We start from the raw sequence: 25,338 nt of genomic DNA, 5'->3' as shown, positions 1-25,338 counted from the left end.
TTATGACAGGGTTCACGTGTGATTAATGAACCAAAAGATTTGTATAATTCCTAGTCCAGTGTACGCCCCAAGAATTTACAGCATGTTTTGGTAGTCAGAAAAAGTGGCTTCAAAGGAAGCCAGGAAAGTAATTTAAGGCTAACAGACTTTATTTACAAAATGCATCATGTGCTACTTTCAAATGCATTAATTACAAAACCGACGACACATGGCACTTTTCCCTCCAAAACACACACAATCACAAATATGTCAGCAAATCATTTTGTGCAGAAGAAAACAAAATGCATAATTCATGACTAGCACTTTTTTTCTAAAATAAACTCATTTTATTGATGAAAGCGATTCTGTCCACATGATGGGTATTCTAAACCATCAAATGTGTCAACATAAGAGGCAACACTATGGGGAGTAGGCTACAAATGCGCAGGAAGCTTTCACGAGCTGTGTACCGCTCATGTTCAGATTGATAAATGCCATGTTTTGTGTGGAAATGACCACACTGATAAATGCAAGGTTTTGAGCGGAAAAACATTTTTCCCACGGCTGTTTTAGGTCATACATTCGTTTTGCAAATGAGGGCCAGAGTATCCATAACATATTGCAAGAAGAAATATGGGAATGGGTCACGCTCTGGTAGAGGACACGACCCCGGATCCAACTTTAATTACTATGGTTTCCCACCTCTCTACTGGAGGCTGTACATTGAAGGCCTTCCAATCTCGGAGGATATCTAGCAAGAAATTATTCATAAAAGAGAATAAAAATCAACATGCTTCATAAGTCCATCAACATTTAGCCATCATCTCAGTGGAACGGGAAATTTTCAATATATTCAAATTTATCTGCCAAATTGAATACTCCTCTTAGCAGTCTGAAGATTGGTTGTGTGTCTCTGACAATAACCTTGACTGATGTGTTAAGACATGCGGTTTCATTGAGATAAGATTCGCTGACTGTACTTTCAAGAGAGTGGGTGGAATCATTTATTAGGCCCGGGAACTGAGAAGACACTGTAGACATCTCACATGTACATATACATTAACAACACTAAACTATGGCTCTCGCTCACCATCTCGGTCACTTCGAACTCCACATGTTTCACTTTTCTGACAATTTCAACTTGTACTAGATGTGAAGTGCACTCTATACTAAAGCAGATTATTAATGCTGCATCAAGGCTAGTTTCTGCATTACTACACGCATAGTAAATCAGAATCCTTCATAAAGACTTATACAAAATGACCAAAAACTTGAGTGTTTACAGAGAGTGATGGTCATGGCGCACTGTTCACATCTTGGTCACCATCATCTTGTGGGTAATATGGAGGTGATTTCTGTTGTACTGATCCATTCTCAGGGTGACATCACGTTCTTAGAAGATGATGAAAATGAAAAGACCATGGCCTAAATGTGCACTTACAGTGAGTGAAAAGATAGGCAGAGACAAGGAATCTCTTGTATAGCCTAGCAACACTATCTTGGTCTCTGTTTTTTATCATGTTTTCCTTGAGAGGCTCTACAGAGTCCTTTTCAAAAGCAGTCCATAGTGTGATGAACAAACCACTAGCACTTGTCCTGCCGCTCAGCCCACACAAAAGACTAAAGCCCTGCGACGTGCAGGCCATGAGAAAAACACAATAGTGCTGCAACAGAGTCTAAAATTAAACCGCACTACAAAGCAATTGCATTTGGCATCTCTTGCATTTCCGATTGAGGTAAACATACAGTAGTCATCCTGGGCTAGATGCGGCAGTGAAAAAATAAAAGGGAGGACAAATAGAAAATAAAAGAAAAAAAAGATATATATAGTGTTTTGGTTAATAGCATTCAAAGAGTGGCCAGCTGTGAATAAGAGAATTTGGTCAGGCTTTGCAAAAGGACTGAGTTTGTAGGTAGGGTGCATAATAGCTCTCTCCCAGCTGATCTAACTACACAATGGGCCTCCTGTGACTTGACGTGCTTTGCCGTGTATGCAGCTGAAGTGCTGACCTGAAAAAAAGGTGCTGGTGTAGGGGGAAAAAAAGAAAACATTTCTCCTTTCCTCCTCGTATTGGGTAACCTCCTTATACACAGCTTCCTGGCTGCAGCTGTTATCACATTTGAAGCAATTACATTTGCGATGCTCCGCTCTGTGTACATAGTGCCTTGGCTCCAAATATCAGCCAGGAATATCAGTGCTGCTTGATTGTGACTTCTCTCTGCTGTAGATGGTGTAGCCTGGGATTCTTTGGGAGATGTTCAAAAATATGTAAAACACTAGATGATGGATTAGTGCTTTCCTGTGAGCTACTTAACTGTGAGAAAAATCTAAAGGAGAAAAAGACGAACACGAGGATAAAACACAAACTCACACCAACTATGGAGGAAGGCAATGGGTGTGTCCAATATCACTAACATACTGTACGTACTGTACGACCAATGGGAAACACCCAGGGTGAGGTGCACCATTAGTCGAGTACACGGAGAGTCAAATAACATTTTGCGTTCCATTTTGGAAGCTACTCCAGTGTGGGGATAATTCTCTGTTGGTTCATCAACTGGTTAGAGAATCAGATTGGTGACCAAAGGGTGGTTGGCTTGATCCGCGACTGGTAGAAAAAATGTGAGCGAGGCCAGTGATTGAACGGCATAAGGCATCTAACCCAAGTGCTTTCCGGGGACCGCAGCAATGGCTTCCGATTGCTCCTAGTGTGTGTGTGTGTGTGTGTGTGTGTGTGTGTGTGTGTGTGTGTGTGGTGTGTGTGCGTGGGGGGGAGGTGTGTGCGTGTGTGTGTGTGTGTGTGTGCCTGCCTGCCTGCCTGCCTGCGTGCCTCCGTGTTCAAAAACCAGATTCCCTCAGGATGAATAATAGTATCTATCTATCTACAGAGTGCACAGTAAAGCAAGTGGAAAGCATCTGATGTTCCATATTTACAGTGGGGGGAAAAAGGTTTAAAAGTTTTGAAAAAAGTTGCAACAATTCCCTGGACAGGTAGGTACATAAGACTGGATTTCATTAGGTGAGAAACATCTGCTTGGTTTAAAATGTGAGTAGAGACCTGATTAAAAAAACGCCCATATTCATTAGACATCATTCTTATGCCAACTTTAGACCCCAGTGACAAGAACTGCTTGACACAGATGCCAAATCAGCAAAGACCCCCACACCAACGGAACTGCATTGCAGTATCTATCAGGGACAGCATCAGCATATATATTATTTAAATAATAACAAACAACAACCTCTTTTCAAAAAGTTATTTACTAGAAATCTAGTCATGGTCTGCAACATATTGCTGAGCCCCTCATCTCACAAATGGCATAACAAACAGCAATTTGTGATTGCCAGCGATTTGCCTCCAATCTGGGGCTTGTCAGCAACTTCAACATCTGTGGCCAATTGCAAAATCTTTTAAGACAATGATAAGGTTCTTTGCATTATTTCAAAATATGCAGCAATGTAATTTGATACTGATGTCTGCTGTTGATATGAAATGATTCAATAGGTTCAATTTCACACAATCTGGTTCATTTCCATGAATTCACAAATGCAAAAATATAGGCTGAACGTTAAACATTTTAGTGTCAAATACTTAAAACTCCCTTTTTTATTCTATTTCCTTGGGTGAATGCCGTCGGTCTATGGGTATTTTCACAACGAGATGAAAATGATGATTCGCAGAAGACATTTATCACTACTTCCTATCAAGCTGACTGGAATAGCAAAGGCTGTGTTGAAGGAATAACTGCATTCTTTAACACCTGCAGGTCTCCTCCATCGAGTTATCCACAGCTAAAAGCAGGACTTAATGTGATGGGATTGTCACGCTCTTGGCAACAGAAGACTGAGATTGGTTCCAAATTAATGCAAATTAATTAATTATCACATTAGAACACATTAAGTGTTGATGGAAGTCGATTTTATGGCCTTGTCAAAGGAGACTACAACTGAAACAGGAGCGAAAACCCTTAATTATTCAAATCACTTAAGGGCAATATATGAACTGTATATAGTATGGCAACATACAATCTAGCCCCACCCCTCTAAATGATCCCTTTTTTTGCAAAAGCAATGTCGTTCTAAATGACTTCACGTATATATTAATTATGTGTATTAACCAAGAAGCAAACATTAAAAAAATGAGTCTCAGACACTTTTACAGCTCTGCATAAACATAAGCTGCTGTGTTTCCAAATTAGGCTATGCATGAGAGACCTCCGTGTTCGCTGTGTCCAAATGGATAACTCAACCCCAGATTTAGAGCAGAGCCATGCCCTTGAACTAACGGAATAGTTATAAACATTTGTGAAGGCTCGCTCCTTCTGCAGGTGACCTTGTTCCACAAAGTTAAATATGCCAAAGGGTATTTCATATGATGAGTAAAACTCTGTATTTAGTCAGCATGAGGTTAGTGGTGTTGGATCAGGTATGTCTGAGCAACTAAAATGTTTTTTTTCCCCCTCCTGCTAAACACAAGCCATGACTTGTGCAAGTACAGTAGATGGCATAGTAGCTGCAGATGAGAGTTGAAAGGTCAGGAGAAAGACTAGGAGAAGCAGTTATTGGCTGAGATCAGCAGATAGCGCTTCACTTACCCGTCTCTACATCCTGTGTGTAGAAGTGCAGCTCATCTGTGATCTCAGTGACGTATACGGTTTTGTACTTGGCCACCCGCTCTTTCTCTTCCGACTGCAGAGCTGCCACTTCCTCTGTTGGCTTTTCCTCATAGTTGGCCCAGATCTGTCATGAAATCAGAGACACAAAGGCATATTAAGAATAATTAGACATGCTGGTACTAGTTAACTGCAATGTACAGTTACATAATATGGAGAGAAGAAACACACGTGGAGAGACGAAATAAAACCTCTAGTCAGGTAGCGAGCTTCAACATTGCCATGCCAGTGGTGCCACCGGATCATGGACAAGGCTAGCCACTGACTTTAGATTAAAGGTGCCACCCTTGATTCTAGCAAAAGGTGGTTGATATCGGAAGTTAACGACCAATCAAATACAACTTTTTATTCTGTGCTACCGAAACAACATTAGCTACGTTTACATGGACACTTCTAGTCCGATTAGAAACGTAATAACTCAATCGGAATACAAATCGCCATATAAAAAGCTCAATCGGAATGTAAATTCCTGATCCGATCAGAATTTCAATCAAAATGGAAGAGGTGGTGTAGTCCGTTCCTATTCCGAATGAACACCCATGTATATGGTCATTCGGATAGACTGCTATATCTTCCCAATGAAAAGTAGCCAACAACGGCTATTCCGATCAAAGATTTTAAAGCGCTTGAAAGCACCTGATCGGAATAGAATGTACCCCACGTAAACAGACGGCACAACATTTCCAATGGGAATAGTTTAATCGGAATGACAAAAAACCCCAAAAAACTGTCCATGTAAACGTAGCTATTGTTTGAATGCACAGCCATTATTTATCAACTTGGTCTGAGTCCCTTTGTTTCTCCACTGAATGCCAATAAACACTGGAAGGTTTTGAGTGTGAACATGGAACACACAGCTAGAATGATGTGAGGCTTTCAGTTCCAGCACTGTATGCGGGACCTCTGGCCGATTCTCTTGTCATTCCGCGAGAGTGGACACGGGCAGCAGGCTCATTACACCAAAGACTGGAGCTTGGGGCAACAAATGAAAAAGCACAGAGAGTGGACAACGTCTCTTGCCGACCAGCTAAGCAATTGTTGCACAAAACCAACCAGCGGAACAACTTCGCCACCATTATAAAAATATCTGTCAACATTTCGGTCACTCTCAAGAAAGTCAGACTAGCCTTTTCTGAGCTGGTTTCCAAACTATCTCGATGTCAGGTGTAGCCATTCATTACCAGAATTTGTATAGCCTTGTTACAAGTTCATTTCATACAGAATTGGTGTAAGCTAATTAAGTCTGAGATTTGGGCAGAACAGACATTTACAAGAGGACTTCACTATGGCTTTACCCTTGCTCCTGCAGAGGCAAAGCACCAGTATAAGCATCTTGTGTTATCAATACACGTGACAAAAGCATTGAGCCTTAAAGACCTTGCCACATTTGATGAAAGGACTGGGTCAGACCACCTACAATTGCCATCAATTATTCACCTCCTAGTCATGCAATAACTGCTGAAAGCTCCAAATAAGGGCGTAGAGATGATGTTCCATTAATGAAGATGCAAATAAGTCATGCTTCAGCAGTCCTCTGCCCAATGCCCTCTGCACCTCAGCACCAATCTGCTACATTTTGTTCCCATAATGCAATGTTGCTGCACAGAGAGGCTTTTAATCGGAGAGGCAGGGCCAATCAGAATGACACAGATTACAGTGTCACCATTCATTATGGTGGCGACCATCACAATGTCGTCTCTGGCACAGCTGGTCACCATGGATGCTCAACCCCAGTGGCTGAATGACCTCTGACATGTGCAGATTCATGCCGCAGTGGCAAGGGCATAAGCGACCGGCGCTGCACACCCCACAAATACACACCACCTCATGCCACAGCAACAACAATTCGGAAAAACCCTACACAAATAACTCCTAACTGCACACACACACGCACAGACACTCACGCACGCATGCGCGCAGACACACACACACACACACACACACACACACAAACTCTGTCCTGCCTCAGGCAGATGACCTTCCCTGAGTAGCCAACCATTCCTGTTTGTTCCACTTGAGCGCAGGTGTGGCTGCTACTGCTGCTGCTCCTCCATCACTGCTGCAGCCATAACTGCACTGAGTGTGTGCCCAGACACACATGGAGATACGCACAGAGGGAGAGAGGGAGAGAGGGGGAAAAGCAACCCCACATTCAACATAGTTGGAAAGGTTTGGCAAAAATGAGGGTCTTTCCTTAACAGATGCAGCTCTGTCCTTCACAAGACCAAGAGCACAACTCTATCAGCACCAAATGAAGGACACATTTAAAGGGAGGGGGGTCCAGAGTAATCTATTGAAGCTCCTTAGACAACACCAAATCCAGAGCCAATGAGACACAGCATGACAGGGGGAGACCTGCAGTGGGCTGGTTATAATGAGGAGTGATACTTGCAGAGGTGCCTTTCCGGGGCTCATGGTTTTGATGAAAGGCTACTGAGAGCCCTGCAAAGCCCAGTGCAACTGCAGTCCAACACAGTCTAACACAGTCTCTAGCCTCAGGTGACCACGGAGTGATTAAGTAAAGTAGCACTTGGCATTCAGGTGATGGGATAGGAAAGGCAACGCCTTCACTGGCCGATTCCATCACAATACTAAAGAAAACTCTTTTTCTTCTCTCTTTCACTCTCTCTTGTGCACATGCACACACGCTCACGCATACACACGCACACACACACACACACACACACACACTCACACACTCACAACGAAAAGAGGAGGGGGACATCCCAAACACTGATTAAAGGTGACAGCGTGTCAATTCCAATAGAATGTGTTCAGCCCTGTAAGAGCGAAGCCCCATCAACACCCAGAGCACACAGACTCCCAGCCAGGCACTCAGGAAGAGAAAAGGAGCGTGTAAAGGAGAGAGAAGGGGCAGAGCAGGGCCAGAGAGAAACACAACCAGACAAACAGAGATGGAAGTGAAGACAAAAAGAGTAAACATTTTACAAGCCAGTTCTGGTGTGTGACTTGTGTCAACATATTGCTTTACTGCTAATCACAAGTTGATTCCCAAGTGAAGGAGGACATAGGATCCACTGGGATATGTGGGAGGAGGCCCTTCCAGTATGGGGATTTATTCAGTATGGCCACACTAAACTAAACGCACTAACATTATTCTATCAACACCAACATGTACATCGATAGTCTGACGTTTTAGTTCATTTGTCTGGGGTGTGCTGTGGAGTGGGTAAGACTGTTTAGGATGTTACCGTTGAATTGCGTTAGCTCAGCACCAGCTTAGCAAGGGCGAACGCTGTAACTTAATGACTGGAGGAAATGTGCTGAAAAGAGTCTCCACCAACCTACTGTACATCACACCCCGGCTAAGTTGGAAATGAGGTCCCATGTCCAAAATTCCGAACTATTCCTTTAAAAAGAGTGACTAGGGGACAACTGATGATATGTGCCAAGCTATTGCTCCCATTAGTCGTGGCAAAAAACTTCATCCAACTGCATATTCTATGGCAGTTAGAGTTAGGGTAAATTGTATACAGGAATGTGAAGAAAAGTGTGGTTAGAAGCCCACCTAACTTTTACTTCCTTAAATAGCCTTGTTGTTGTTGTTGTTGTTATGTGTCACCATAGGGAACCTAAGTCTCCGCCCCTTGAATGATGTCTATGGAGTCTATGGAGAAAGATAAATTATTTTCTGATCCCGATCGTCTTATGGCATGAATTACACATTGTCAATTTTAAAGACAAATTTCCATGTAAAGACATTTGCAGTTCATTTCGTAACTAGTGAATTACAACATTGTGAAAGATCGTAATTCCAACGACTACAAACACATCAGTCGCGTTTGTGACGTTAGTCCACTTCACAGCCACCGGCACCAGCAACAGGTCTTATTTGAGCTTCCCCCCTTGCCGGTGAAAATACCATGAGTCAGAGCATTAAACACTCCAAATAAGTTGTATTCGTCCATAGACTGAGGGAGTAATAATTAAATTATTGATTGGACCTACATAACAGATCAAGTGTGAAAACGACTTAAGAGCGATGAGCTACAGTGTTTGTTTCTAAATGTACGGTGCAGACATGCATGACAACATATTTGCCATGGAGTCCTGCCATTGTATGGTCAACCTTAATAACAATAGAATAATATATGGGGGAGGATGTCCAGTTGCCGGTCAACTCTGTTGGCTAGAAATGGATCTTCTAAATAGCTAGTAGCAAGCTGCTACAGCAGCCCTGTCCAACCACACCATAGCCACGTTACTGTGTTCCTAAATATGAAGGCCAGACAGAATGAAAGCAGCAGTTTTACTGCTGTAAGGAAGGCTGAATGGGGCTGTTTGGTGAAACTACATGGAGTCAAAGAGCACAATACAAATCTATCACTATAGCCATAACAATGGCTGAAACGATTGGGTTAAACAGAAAAGGTTAATTGTGGTCTATGGTTCAGCTTTTTCTGGGCTCAGTTATTGTGACTATTGATTGAACCATTATAAGCATTGTGGACAAAATGAGCCATGGTGTGTGATGGCAGATCTCATAGTTAATACAACAGGCTAACAATCAGAGCCACCATTACAACAAAACCATAATATTAGTCACAATAACAGCATTAACTTTACTGTAATTGTATTACTCATTTTGCAACTCGCTTTAGACAAAGCCATCTGCTAAATGAATAACTGAAAATGTAAATGTGATGACACAGGTTTGAGATTTACATTACGGCATATATGTCATTTATCATATCCTCCTCCACAATAACCCAATGCTATTTTAAATATGATGCTTACTGTATGTCTGCTAGAGGAATCTCATACTAGAGTACTACAGGGTAAGGGCGCTAACTGCACTGATCAGGCCCCCCATCAGAGGAACCATTTGAGCATGCTTCACACTGGGACTAAGAGAGTGCAGTGACAGTGATCAATAGGTTGGTTCACTGGACAACTTGCAGGGAACGTTGTTTGTCTGTTTGATGATCTCACAATTGACATATGACAGCTGTGACCTCTTCGGGTGACAGACTTGACAAGGTGCAAGTAGAGGCATACCACCAACACCTCCTACTCACACCACCACCACCTTGCTCCAATGGCGGAGGGACTGGTTGAAGAGTCATTAACCCCAGGGCAGAGAGCTGTCGGCAGGTTGAGATGAAAGATGATAGGGCTGATTTAAAGGTATGGCCATACATATTCAATCCACGTCCACAGGCCCCCTACTGTCATATTCAGATGCACTATGCTAACAGCCTGTCTGAACACAATCATAAAACACACAGCAGCCTTCAGAGGACAGACCGTCAAGATTTCGGTCTCTCTCTCCATCCCTTTCACTCTCAGACACACACAGACACACACAGACACACACAGACACACACAGACACACACAGACACACACAGACACACACAGACACACACAGAAACACACAGAAACACACAGACAGACACAGACAGACACAGACAGACACACACACCAACTACAAATGGAAAAGCAAAACCAGAGACTTTCTATTGAGGAGAAAAAGCACTCAAAAATATCCTCCACAGAAATGCATGGGACTAGTTTATAATGCCAATATGGCAGTTGTCTACACATACCCCGCCTCTTCTGCAGCAAAAAACTTGACATACATTGTGCCGTTTCCTTTCCATAAAAATGGAACCAACCACAGTATATGATCCAGTTTAATATGGTACAGAATTACACACGGATACTAGACACACTTTATATTTGCAGAAACACACACAATTCATGTCTAACCCTATAAGCCTTAATGTGTCCTGCTGGTAGACTGTCTGTGAGATATCAACTTGAAGAACCACTATAATCCGGTTAAAAGCGGATATTTCCTGCCTGTCCGGCTTGGACAGCACGTCAGAGGGGAGGTATAGGAGAAGACTGGGATGTGGTTACTTAGCAGATAAACTATGCATTAAAACGGCACAGGTGGTGCATAGGGTTTGAGTGAGCAGCTGGGAATTTAAGCAGATGGAGAACCTCTCCTTAGCCTCCTATCACAGCCAACAGATGTTCCACAGCAGTAGACTCTAAAGCGCAGCTTACACTGCTAATATAGACCCCTTCCCTAAAGTCTCTGTCACATAAGCATACACTCACGCAAACACACAAACACACACACAAACGCACCCACACACCAGAACTGTTACATCAGAGCTATTTTCTGGTGTAACGGAATGCAACTGTATACTGCCATAGAGCCGACTGGGGTTGGGCTTAATAAATGCCTTCAGCGATGGGTGGACAGATGACACCGCTTAGGAGTCTGTTTCACACTGATATGTCCACAGGCCATAACCATGGTAACAGTGCATACACATCTGCGTGGTGGCGGGTGGTCTTGAAAAAAAATGTGCTGGCAGAGTGTGTCTGAGAGACTGTGTGTGTGTGTGTGTGTGTGTGTGTGTGCAACCTGCTCTTTAGAGGCTGAGTTCTTACCATACTCCACCATGCCACCCCCATCTCAAGAGACAGTGCCGCAGGGAGAAGCTCAGACATAAGGACCCTTATGCAATGCAGAACCCCTTTCTGCCTGAGTGCAGCCTATACATGCTGCAGTTTCTGCAAGCCCAATCATAGAAAGCAGCATCACATGATACAGCATCTTACAGCTAAAAGCAGGCACACAGCAGGCCACTGGAATAGAATAATGCCATTCCACAGGACATCTGTGCTATGAATTAATTTCATATCAAAAAGGAAGACATGGATCTGCACTGGTTACTGCATTGAGACGGCTTGCCGATTTCAGGAAGTCAATCTATTCTCCATTCTTCTTGGTAGACTCTGACAATGCAGCCATGTGTGAGACAAGCATTCTAACTAACCCCAGCAAAGAGCTTATGTTGAGGAGAAAGGGGATTGGAATGTCTGATTAATGAGCCACCATGTCTTAAGTACACTTATCAAACAGGGTTTTAGGCATGCACTGCTTTTGTCATATCTCAAAGCAGCGCCCAAGAAGGGTTTCATGTATGTACTGAACGTGAGGGTACATTTCAGCTACAGTGCAAATGTGCAACGAAAAGGCAATTAATCATCTTTTTAATTAAGCACATATTTTTGAAGGTTGCTAGGGAGTCTCCATGGTGACACTGGTGCTTATCTCTTGAAGTGCACCTCTAATTCCTCCGATCAAATGTTCCATCCTCTGGCTGCACACGTGTGCGCGGCTGCTCTAGCCTGTTTGTTTTCTTAGGCAGCGCTCCTGCCCGTGCGCATGAGGACAAAGGAATACGGAAGAGACGTACTGGGCTAAGAGGAAATGCAGTGGACAGTTGCCCTGCAGGGAAACACTTATGCCCAGGAGGAGTCCTCCACAGCCTCTGCAGCCATGTCAGAGCATGTCCTGCCTACTGAGCTGGCAACTCGCCCAGGGCACAGGGACAGAGAGGGAGATAGGGAGAGACAGAGAGAAAGAGAGTGTGGGGTGTGGGGAGTGAAGCAAACACAGAGAGAGGGATAGAGATATTGAGGGGAGGGGAAAAAGCTACTGAAGATATGGATAAAAGAGAGGCAGTGACAGAGAGGCAGAGAGGGAGGAAGAAAGGGAATGCAGAGAGATGAAAGAGAATGGCGAAGGCACAGAGACTGAGTGCACATTTACGTAACTGTGTCTCCTTCAGGCGAGACAGAGGCCCAAGTCTGTCTGATATTAAGAGGACATATACTGCAGACTGGCTTCCATCACTTCAGCAGAATAGAGGGACTTCTGTTTCTCCAAATACTAGAATAGGCAACAGTATGATCACCTTCTCTCAATACACTTTTGCGCTTCAGTATAGAACACGGTGGTCTTTTGAAACTTCATGAAACACTCAGGCCCTAATTTAATAAACGTGGTAGACACGGAACAAATCTAAAATGTCTAAACTTATAAGCAGACAATAACTAAGCAAATTTGAGTGCACTCGCACGCAATGCTGATAGAAGTGACTTCAACCGTGTTATCAAAAAGGGCTTATGGCAGAAAGTCTATACAGTAGCTCACATAGACTTAAATTCAGTAATCTATTTTGCAATACTTTACAATGTTGATGTAATATGCATTACATTCTAATATTGTATGGCACATACTACTGTATGCCACTGACCAATCCACACCACACAATTAGCATTGACAGTCTAAACAGCTAATCTGATATTTTTCCACCAACGTGATTTGTGCCAGTGCTCTCTTGCTAGCAGATGTAAAATGGCAAACAAACACATATTTTAGATATTTGCCACTCAACCATGCCTTGTTAACATGCACTCCAGTGAACGGCAGCATTTATCTGTAATTTTGCACAAACAAAATAAAAGTGGCCAAGCATCACTCCTTGATCTGCAGAGCTAGAGAGACAGAGGGAGAGGGAGATGGAGAATGAAAAGTGCATTTAGAAGTGAAATGGGCTGAAGAGCTAAGAATAGCCTCCCCACACTCTCAGACCTTTTTTTTTAGAGCAGGTAATAAAGAAAATTGATGAGCCGTTAGCTCCGATGTTAGCCCAGTCCCCAGCAGAGGAGCTTATAGCAGTCCCTTTCTCTCGCCATTTCCCTCCTGCTGCTCAGTAGTCTCATACACGCTCTCTCATAGAGACCCGTCAGGGTGACATACCTAAATCAAGATCACACAAACACAGCAATCCCAATACAAATATAATAAAAAGTCAACATTAATTTAGATACATCTCTTGCATCTCAAACTGTTTAAAGATGACCAATTCAAGATTCAAGATTCCAAGATGTCCCCTTTTCAGTCAAAATACCCAAAAGAAAAAGCACCAAAACACCTTTTCCACCCAGTGGGAAGAGCCCTGTTCGAAGCGGCCTGTTTGTGTGCCTGTTCCTTTAAAAACAAGAGCATCTTCCACAATTGCTTCACTTCGATATGTTGCTAACAGGTCCCGGTTTTGCGAAATAAAACCAAACTTTCCCACTATAGTCATAAGTGGAGATTTGAGGTGATTTTATTCAACAAGCTGCCAAACTTGACATCACTTATCTTTCGTCTCACTGGAAAAACGTTTACAGACCTCGGCAGCCGATAAACAAACGGCTGGTACTTCTGTGTTTTTGCACTGGTAGCCATTCCAGATACCAAACGACATAAATGCCCTTAAAAAGGGACAATTTGACAAAGTGTCACATTTAACCCTTTAGAGTTGGCAGGCATATTCAACGCAACATACATGACTCATCAGGTCAGTTACCTCAAGAGGACAAACGTCTTTGCCATTTGGAAAATGGTTAAAAAATATGTGCAAAGCCTACTGTACTTTGACATGAGAAAATCATATCTGATAAACAAAATATGACTTTTTGTGGACATTCTCCTATATGACCCAAGTCCTTCTCGATGATCAAGAACTTAACACAGACCACCAGTCCTTAAAATTGCAAGTAAAGTTAAGGTCAGTCTAGATTGCTTGTTTTGCAATTTTCAAAAAAGTAAGAAAAAATACAATACATTGCCATTACCAGACCTACATTGAAAAGTACAGGATTTCAACAGCTTTCATCACTGACTTTGGGGAGAAGTTCTAATTACGGAGATGTTACAAACATTCAGCGTCATGACCATAAAACTCCACAAAGTACATCTAACTGACCATTTTCCTTCCACTAGAACTAGTGCAAAAATGGCTGTTTGCAGCAGCTTCCAAAGACTAAAGTGGCAAGCAACTCTAGGCAAGTGCAACATGTCCTTCACGATCACCAGCACTCAACAGCTCTCTCTAGAGAAAGGGGAAAGGGGGGAGGAAAAGCACAGAGAGAAAGGAAAGAGAGATGGCAATCATTTCTGTACTCTGGCTGCCTGCGTATCCAAGCATGTGTTAATCAGCAGTAATGCAATTCACAGTGTCATCTCTCATTATTGTCTGTGTCACACTGCCCCCTCCCTTTACACACATCCCAACCATGGTGCTCAAGAGTCATGCGGACTCTTTCTGCTTGGACAGGCCAAGGGCAGCCACAAACCTGCCCCTCAGGACCTTTGCTAAGAGCCTAAAGGAAGCCACAGACCACTGGAGAAGGACAATCAAAGGGCCAAGGACACATGGCTGCACATGAACAAATGCACATGCATATGGACAGAGAAATCAGCAGGAAAGAGTCACTGTACTGCCATACTGTAAGGAGATGCGCTTTCATGTGCATCTGACAGATGTTAAATTCATTATCTAATAACGACTGCATATTTCATTGTGCATAATTAAGTGTATGAATAACACATGCATTCAATCATAAACTCAAGGTCAATAACAGAGATGTGATTTTTAGAGGTATAACTAAGGCCAAAATGTTTCATACCTGAAAAATTGAAATATTTTCTAATTTCTTGATTTCTCCTAAAAAACAGAAATCTTTTTCTTTCCCATTTATATCAAGCAATATCTATCTAGATATCAAATGCATTGCCAAGAATCAAGGCTTAATATGCTGAGAACATTCCAACAAGGATAGTGTGCATCACTCCATTTTCACACTCATCCATAATAAACAGTGTGTCTGCTAGCTGCTGTGTCTGCAGTTTTCTACTAGAAAAACCATGGCGCTAGGTGCAAGTTAGCCTCTGCTAATTTTGTGTGATAAAAATGGCAAAGTCTCCTTAACAGAGTGCTCTGGATATGGAATGAAAAGACGGCTATTTCTACAATATATATATATAATTACTTTATTTCTCTTTGGATGAGTAATATTTAGGGGCAAGATTTAGGGGACAACTCAGCACAACAAACACATGATGAGAATGTGTGAATAACATGTACATGCACACGTCCTGCACTCATCTCTTCTCCCAACCCCCGTGCTGTGTGTGCATATATATACACACACTGTATACGAGCACGCATGCCTCTGCAGCTAGCCTGCAGGGGAGTTCTAACGTTTGAGGTAAAGCAAGTGAAGGGGGGAGGGGAGGGAAATGACAGAGAATGTGTATCACCACAGCCCAGAACAGTAAAGCTCATAATATGGAAGCCATTAGATGCATAGAATTGATGTGATGAGAGCTTAGCCTTTGCATGACCACAGAAATTCTTTATAAAAGAGGGACGGCACATGCAGATCAAGAGGGACACACACACGCACGCACGGACGGACGGACGGACACACACACACACTCTAAATCCACAACAAGACTGAGCACTGGCACAGCTAAATGATGTTAATGCACAAGTTATCTGTGAGGCCACTGGACTTGCATTGAGACACTATTTCAATGATGATGATAATAATAATAATAATAATAATAATAATAATAATAATAATAATAATAACAACAACAACAACAATAATAATAATAACAACAACAACATTTGTATTCCATTTCACTGACATCAACCTTCCCTGCAGCATCCAGGGATTGATTTTTATCTCCGCATTGGAATCTGTAAAACTTAGTGAATGGGGGAGCAGATGATGCATCCAACCTGGAGCACAAAGTTGAACACTGCTGAGAGCCAGTGAAGGTATGTGGAGAGCAACTGCGGTGTCTAATTGGATAACTCTGTCTGTGATTCATTGTGTCACTCCCGTTGTTCCTAGCTGACACTGCCTGGCCCCCATTTGTTAAATTAGCAGGCAACAGTGACAGTGGTGTGAGGAGTGATGGCCAGAATGGTAATATGTATATATCACCTGCTACCCAAGTGCTATTAGTCTCAATCCTTCACTCGGGCTAATGCAATTTAGGAACCAGAGAGCAGGAGGAGACAAAAGCACAAGAAGCACGGCACACAAATCTCTTGACTAAGGCCATCAAAAGGGAGGGCTGAGCAATACAGCCACAGGGAGGGTTGTGATGAAGATCTGCTTAAAGAGATTAAGTAGGATTGCTCGCACTGATGCATGGGCAAATGAACAGATGAGTGTATAAGTGACCATCATTTTGTTGCAAAAAAACCTTTATTGTGGTTTAATTGGCTTGTGTAATTTGATTAATCCATATGTATTTACAGTGCTTACATGAAAAAGACCATTTTATATCAGGCATTTCACCGATTGAGCAATTCTGTATTGTTCATGGCATAATCTTTTGATATTCAGGAAAACCAGAACACAACACAACTGTTTGGTGTTGAATTAATGAATTGAGACTATTAAAAACAGTCAATATGGTGCAGTATAGTGCCCTTTAATGATGCCCTTACTCTTCTTTAAGCTTCTCTATCCACAGCAGACTGTGTACAGATCAAAGAACAAATTGTCAACAGGCAATGGACTGATTTAGAGTAATCTCTATTTTTGATAAACACTGATATTAGATTATGATAACAAAAGTAAAGCCATCTATGCCACTGACTTCTGCATAGAGTGATACTTTGTGTGAAAAGCCTAGCTGATGGGCAAACACACAGCCCCATTAGCTACTCTCAAACTCCAATTATCTTGATTCGTTCTCAGCTTGTTCTTGTTTAGCCAGGTGTGTAATATGCTGACTATGTAGGATGGTGCTCCTTGGGACCTTTAACAGTGAGACCATTTCTTTCTACTGTTTTGTCAGAACACTTTTAATGGATGGATAGATTGGTGGAAGAACAAGAACGAAGTAAAGACAAAACGCTCTTTTTATTTTCTATGGATGATTTGTGCTCTAGGGGACACAGTAGATCCTTTATAATTGGTCCTTTTTGGGGAAAGCAAGGAAGACTGTTGGCAACAATCTACAAAAGACATGGCAAGTTTGGGATAAAGAACAACATTCTTTTCCGGGAAGAGTTTTCATAGGTCTGTATTCATAAGCACTAGAACGAGGTGTTGCTGAAAGTTACTCAGAGTGATTGGATATCTCCCAAAAACATTCCAAAGAGGATTACACTCCAATCAGCAGTCCACAAGGACATGGCTGTGTTCAATGTCAAAGTGTACGCTGAGGAACTCCAACTGACATGGACTGCACCACACTGGCTAGAAAACCAGGCAACACGAGCCAGAGTGAGCAAGGGGGACACAGAGAGGGATGAGAGGGAGTGGGAGTAAGTGACACCATCTTGCTGCACACTTTACCGCTTGCATGGTCCGAATGCCAGAGCATCCAGGTGACCCTCTCAACCTAGATGACTTTAACACAAAGCAGGAGAAGAAGGGGAGAAATTGGCAGTAATCATGCTGTGGCTTCACCACGGGAGACAGAATTAAGCTTCTCTGTGATAAGGCCTACAAAGCCTCTAAAAGAGAGCCAGGGGACGAGGAGAGGATGAAAGCGATATTAAAGGAGTGCGGTTTCCAGAGAGAGCAGAAGTGGGAGATAGGGACGTGTGCTTGGGAGAGGGCTTCTGCTCAAGAGCAGCGCAACAGAGGAGCAGCTGAGGAGAAAGAGAACAGGAAATGAGATCAGAGAGAAAGAGAGGTCGAGGAGAAGTGCCTGCTCATGCTGTGTGACACGGGGGCCCATCAGGACCTGGCTAATCTATATACTTCCCTGTAATTAGATTAGAAAAGCCCTTGCTCAACAGAAAACGGGGCTATTTTCAAGACTTGATTTATTTCTTTGTAATTAGCTTGTTCTAATTACAAGCATAGCTTTTTAAAACATAAAAAATATTGGTATCAAGATGATACAGTAGGACAGAGATCTTTTAGAGGGCAATAAACATCCACAAATCATCGTTTCTCCTACATGCAACATCTGCTCTAAAACACATAAAGTAAAAATGTGTGACCAAACCAGTGGACAGTAATAGCACAGTCTAATCAGATAGTCTAATCAGGTCTACTTTGTATCACAATAGAAAACACACATCACTCCCAAACGGACACAGAGGTTGCTCATAGCAAGCAACCTCTTGCATTTGTAACTGCTCTTTACTTTACAGAAGAGCTGAGCCACACCGTCACAGAGACACATAATGGTGTTGCAGCAAGCACCACTCCGTCCTCCATGCAAACTGTCTGGTAAGAAAAGGACAAGCAGAATTGGAGGAAGGTGGTGGAAAAGGGGACAATAAGAAAGAAGCCCAATCAAAAGAGATAATGTGCCAATCTTGTCACTGCTGACGATCGTCAAATAGCACTGTATCAGTGCTAGTTCAGCCTGAGCTCAGTGGAGCCACTGGAACACAGACAAGAAAGAAACAACTCCGAGGAGAGGAGAAGTGTTATTTCATGCGCCAGGTTTTGAAGTTGCTGTAGGTTGATGGATTTGAATAGCACATCGTCAGGTTGGCTAGTCATCAGGGCAGGCTGTGAATTCTGGAGAAGTGACAAGTGAGTAGGCACTGCACTAATGATTGAATCTGAACATTGTATATTCAGCCCCCTAAGAGTGTGCAGTGTTCTGTTCATGTGCGAGTTGAGCTAGCTTCATTCTCAGGTGTGGGCTATACACACTGATAAACCTATCGTTCAGTCGAGATCCATGCTGTACTGGGAGGGTGGCAGTGAGATATTTCTGTCCAGAGAGTGATGATTGATTCAGAGGGAGAGCAGAGACAGTCCCTTCTGGCTTGGGCAGTAGATCATATTGATATCCGAGATATGATATCCTGAGCCGAGACTCTTCTAGTGCTGTTTTTCAGGGTGAGGGATAGAGGACGAGCAAACAGCTGGCGAGCCCAAATTCATCTGCCAGGACGACACTCGCCTCAGCTTCAGCAGCCGTAATGAAAATGGAGAGGGAGATTGGGATCACAAAGAGAGAAGGCTTCATCAATCACGGCCCCAAGGAGAGGAACCTTACTGATAAGCTCCAAATATATGGCCGTGTTCCACCCCATAAGCTACACATTAGTTTTACTCTCCCACATTTGTTTAGCGCCCTGAGTTAGACCACCCACTGCATTTGGTCATTCTGACCAGAGATTTGAACTGGATCTTTTTAGAGTGCAAATGCTGCAGTAGACCTACAGTACCTGCATATTGCAAAATGACACAACTAGACTGATGAAGAGAAATATTTTAGGTGCTGTGAATGACTATCGCACAGGTTTTCAAGGGATATTTTCAGGACGAAGGGGCGAGGGTATATTAAATGGGTATGAGCGCATGCTTGTTTGATGGAGAATATATGCAAGTGTGTGTTACAAACAAGACAAAATGACTTACCTTCTCTCTCCGCTCACGAGCAGGCTCCTCTGCAGACACCAGGGTCTTGTAGTAGCTACTACGCTCTGCAGTGAAGTGGACCTTTGAGAGTGCGTTCTCCACCAGGGCCACGGAAAGATTCCCCCCATCAATGTGCAGCCAGCCGATAAAGTTGCCTGCCTTGTCCATGCTTTCAACTTCTACTTCCACCTGGGGATGGTGCGAGGGAAGGAGAAAGATAAGAGAGAAGCAGAGAGAGAGAGAGAGACAGAAAGAGGGACAAAGAGTGAGAGATAGAGAGAGATAAAGAAAGAGAGAGGTTAATATGTCTTGTAAGAACTGTCAACTGTACTAACATTGAACTACTATCCTTCAGATAAACGGCATACATCATATTGTGAGTCTAGAAGAATTATTTGTTTAACAGAAAAACACAAATTGTGCTTTTGATGTTCTGTATTAGAGAATTAGAAAAGGGAACCAATCACTGCGGGGTATTATGGTGCAGTCAAAGAGTGGCCTCTGCTCTGTCATTAGAACAGATCACAGGAGACCTGTGCGCAGTCTGTCCATGGACTGCCAGCAGCCCCGTACACCAGACTGTCCCCCACCCACAGCCTCCGGCACGCACCCACACTATCAGTGTCTTGCTTTTGTTCCACACTGCTCATCTTTCTTGCGGAATTAAACCCAACACAGATTCTGTCTGTAGTTGGACATTCTGAATTCAGAGCTTTCTCCACACTGGCTGATAACGTATTACATCGGTTTCTGAGCCGGGACCAGCTGTAAAGACCAAACACTGAAATGAAACATGGACAAAATGAACAAATTTACATAACGCTCGATCACGTTTTAAAAGGAAGGGGTTTTTGTTTTTAGCAACGCAGGCTAAAACCGTATTAACAGTGAGACCACACAGATGTTGTGAAAAGATACGAAAGGATAGAGATGAAGAGAGTCAAACAATTAAGATCTGGCTGCTTAGCCTCCCAGACTCGTGGGAAATCTAACGTCAATTATTTCACCAAGCATGGCCATGAGTCCCCAGAGAGTAAAAGCTTTTTAATGAGCGCATAATCTTCACTTTGATTAAACACAGTAATAACAAGCAACCTTATATTACTGAGATAAGCAAACACGCTTTGCCTCATCTATTCGTCAATCCAAGGGGACTGTAAATAAACAAGTATGGTGCTTCACCACTGTTGTGCGGTGTCCAAGAGCTCCACTACATTCTGACCTGTGTGCACTCTAAACATGGCTGGGACACTGACATCTAACACTGACCCTGGGTGATATAAGAAAGAGTGAGCGCACCAGTGCTCCCGTAACACTTTAAAGCCTAAAAGGCACAGTCGTTTCTTTTCAGCATAGACAAAATGCTTTCCTTGAAGCTTAAAATACCTCTTAAATAATGAACTGTTCTTGTGCTCCTTCTTTCTTTAACAATACACTTTCTGTGCCAGTGGTACACTCCATAAAAAAGGAAGAGGATGGGCTGTCTCTCTTCAACAGAGGGCCGTCTGAGCAAACCCATCTCTCCACAACCGTTAGACTCTGCTCTGCTCTCTCATGCTCATCATTCGCTCCACCCCTTCTACTGGGAGTGCACTGCATCAGAGTGAGACTGCACCTCTTAGCATCCAAAATGTCAGACGGGAAAGTAGGGAATAGGGCCTTGTGCGTTAGTCACTATGGCGATGTACCTCTATCCAGCTCAAAATCTCTGTCTCCTCACCTGAGCCCACAGTTACAGGTGACATCTGTTCAAGGAGGAATGGGCCATTATCCAACCACATTTATGAGATTAAAACATATAGCCTGCTTTTATGGATTTAGAAAGTAACATCCTTTTAAAGCACATGTCATGTATACACAACTTATGAGATGACAGAAAGGGTTTATGTTCGGTGATGGTTCACAACTGATAACAACTACTCTTGACAACAGATGGGATCTGTTTATCGAGACAAAGCCCAAAGTCAAAGATAGAACATCTCTTGCATGTGGTTTGACACAATGAGAAGAGATGACCTAAGTTGTCAGTGAAGGGGTTACTAGATTTGGTGTGACCAAAACAAATATCTGTTTTGTCATTATTGAGCTGGATCAAATTATGTGCCATCCAGAATTGGATTTCATTAGGGTATTCCTGGAGAGCATGTAGTCCCTAGCTGAAATATCAGGCGAAATCTTTTAAGCTTCACTGTGCATACAACAAAAGTCACTCCAGCAACACAAAAACAGCACACGCCATTCAAAAGACCTACTCCACACACACACACACAAACAAGGACACATGGACAAGGACTCTGCTTTCTATTCTGGTTATCAGAGGCATCAATAACACATTGACTGCAGTCCAGAGCTTTAACTAAAGCCATCTAGCATTTTGCAATAACACCATACCACTGCTTCTAGCCAAGTCCAATTATTTGGAGTCAGGTGCCTTTGTCATTTTGCGACTGTTTTTCTGCGGTGAAAGGATCCAACAGATGTCGGCTCTGACTGTGCAGTAATCGGCATAAAGTGGGGCAGCAGAGTTCAGCGTGGTGTCTCATCGAGAGGGCCACTTGACTACCGGCAGAGGTGATAATGTAGCCCATTGATTACTGCTCCCTTCGCAGGGCTCAGGCCGCTTCGCTGTTGTACCAGACCTGCCCCAGCAGCACCTGTTCACGCGGCTGTTTAAACGTCTCTCACAGTGTGAGGTAACAGACGAAATTCACACCCCCAGAGTTAATCTGCCCGAGTGATGCTGCCGGCCCACACAGCACTTACTCTCCAATCCAAAGCAAATCCACCCACAATAGAGAGGAAGGGCTTTGCAAAAGAGCCCAGATGGCTCCCAGTGGAGACTTTTCTACGTGGCCAAAATGGTTCCCTGAAGAGAAAAGACTTGAGTCAAGATGACCATAGCAATAAAATGTAAAGAACTTCATATCATACCAAGAATAGGGGGGCTGGCGTAGCGCTGTATGAAAACACTGATATTGTCAACATATCTTATCCATATATTTGCTACTGATACTTTTTACTTCACTTTACTCTTTACTTCACTTGCACTAGAATATGGCACTACAAGCTATGGGATAATAGTAAATTAAATGATATACAGGATAAACATCTCATGTGGTCATCATCACGATGTGGTCTATATCCTTGTAAAAGGAATAGAAACTCACAACAGATCAATCTTCACCGGCAATACTCTTTCAATTTATGTCACCAAGCAATTAGAGGACAAATGAGGACAAAAAGGGAAATGCATAATGGTATCAGAGTGAAGTCCTCCAAACATTTGCTTCTAATGTCACATTAGGTGGGAATTCAGTGACTTGCCTCTAATTTGCAGATGCAAGCATTATTCTCAACTGAATAACAAGAGGAGGACTAGGACGGGGGGAGCAGGGAGAGATGGAGAGGTTGGTTTTCATTCATTTTCATTAAAATGCAGTCACTTTTTGAGTAATGCACACTGTCAAGGAGGTGTGTTTCCAAGTACTGTTTTGCAATATTAAGGATGTAAAGAAAACACAGTGAACAGGGCATTTCATCACTACACCGGTCTTCCTTTCCCTTTGGAATCAATTGAAAACTGCACCGTGTAAGAGTCCCCCTCCCTCTCTATTTCTCTCTCTCTCTCTCTCTCTATTTCTCTCTCTCTCTCTCTCTCTCTCTCTCTCTCTCTCTCTCTCTCTCTCTCTCTCTCTCTCTCTCTCTCTCTCTCTCTCTCTCTCTCTCTCTCTCTCTCTCTCTCTCTCTCTCTCTCTCTCTCTCTCTCTCTCTCTCTCTCTCTCTCTCTCTCTCTCTCTCTCTCTCTCTCTCTCTCTGTGTGTGTGTGTTAACTGGTTCTCATAAACATATGATCTGATTTGAGACTTGCTTGTTTTGGATATGAAATGTTGACGAGTGTCACAGGCAGGTTGACTGCTCGATAAATAAGTCTTTGCAAAACAAATTATTTTGATCATTTGGACCTGAAAACACTAAAAACTGGGTTGATGCAACATCATTTTTTCAGATAATTGAGGGGGTTTGTTGCAATTTTGAAGTCACTGATACAATTGTGAAAGCACTGTTCCACTTGCAGTGCATTGCGTTTGGTACTGTGCCTCCAGGGACTTCACTAGGCTTGTGAAAGATGTGTATAGTGTATATGCACATGCAAACACACTTACGCTCCAGACAAATTCTACAACACCCAATAAAGCAGTTCTCACCATTCACTCTTTGATCTGAGCACTAATGCCAAAATCAATCAACACCCTCACTCTCATCCCTTGTTGCTCACACACCATCACAGCTCCCTGAAATGCATGCACACGCACACACACACACACACACACACACACACACCCATGCGCAAATGCACACACACATGCGCAAATGCACACACACACACACACACACACACATGTACACACCCACCAAGACACATACTGTAGGCACTGGCATTTAACCTTGGGCCACCACAGATATTGTGCCAAAACAGCTCTCGCAGAACTGTATGTGTGATAAATAGCCTAAATGATATATAATGCTGTTTGATAGTCCGGCAAGATCAATACGCTCTCTCTCGGTCACACACACACACACACACACACACACACACACACACACACACACACACACACACACACACACACACACACACACACACACACACACACACACACACACACACACACACACACACACACTAGATGGGGGTAATGGGTGCTGTGCAAACCTCTGGCCCAAAGCTGCAGATTAAGGTTGTTGGGCCACGTGTCCCTGCTGTCCTGCCATGACTGTGCTTCAAAAGCACACACCGGTCACCTTGGGAAGTCTGCAGCCACAGGTCAGCTCTGTCCTACGCTATTAAAAGCTGCTAGTGGCAAAAAGCATTTTGATATTCTGTGCCATTCTTGTGGGAAGAAGTTGACCCCTCAGCAAATATCTGACCAAATGGACCCATGTCTGCACCATTTGCAAATAAATAATTAAACCAAGCAAACAACAAAAGACCTTGACTGCACCCTGCACCAAAGACCAAAAATAGGCTTGAGCATAAATCTATTTTGTGGACCTGCTTAAAAAGGGAGGTATTGACCTCCTAATGACACAGATCTATTCTAGGTATAAACATATTGTTAATGAGCCTTTTAATTAAAAAGAAATGGCAGGTAATGAAAAACAGGCAAAGAAATGGGCTGTTCGATCTGAAATCCTGTTGCATTTGTTGAGTGGGCAAAGTCGCCTTCCAGCCATAGGTTGGGGGGGATGGGGGGCTAATTCAGTGAGATTGATTTGGTGAAAATGAGCTGTGTGTACGATGTTCCTAATGCCTGGTTGTTCACTCCACATGAAGTGTGTACATGTGTTCCACACCATTACGCCTCTCTGCTCACTAAACCAGCTGAGCCGCTCCAGGCCATTGAATGTCCACCAGTCTAGCCAACAGAGCAGTGACAATCAGACCAAAGAGGCTCATTTATTACAGGTTAGAGCACCAACCACCCGCAGTTCATCACCACAATAAACTGTTCACGTGGGACCATCCTCATATGCTCGGAGTATTGGCACAATTCACAAATCTTGGGACTGATGCCTGTGTTAACATCTGAGCATATGCAGATAGAAACTGCAAATATGGCAACTGCTGTGACATAAACCAAGATCACATTAAAACATGTGTTTAT

General features: G+C 43.1%; 1 protein-coding gene across 1 annotated transcript in view; it reads right to left on the bottom strand.

The window, feature by feature from the left end:
- The window catches only part of snd1 (staphylococcal nuclease and tudor domain containing 1), a 139,592-nt gene that overhangs the window by 17,377 nt on the left and 96,877 nt on the right, over nt 1-25,338 (bottom strand). Inside the window, exons 17-18 of the mRNA XM_062517759.1 lie at nt 19,673-19,861; nt 4,576-4,720 (exon numbers count right to left, since the gene is read on the bottom strand). Coding sequence (XP_062373743.1) covers nt 4,576-4,720; nt 19,673-19,861 — 334 coding nt within the window. The remainder of the gene's footprint in view (nt 1-4,575; nt 4,721-19,672; nt 19,862-25,338) is intronic.

Source organism: Sardina pilchardus, chromosome 17, assembly GCF_963854185.1.
Source record: "Sardina pilchardus chromosome 17, fSarPil1.1, whole genome shotgun sequence".
NCBI classification, from domain to species: Eukaryota; Metazoa; Chordata; class Actinopteri; order Clupeiformes; family Clupeidae; genus Sardina; species Sardina pilchardus.
Note: the sequence above shows the minus strand (reverse complement) of the source record. Positions and strands in the feature narration are given on the sequence as shown.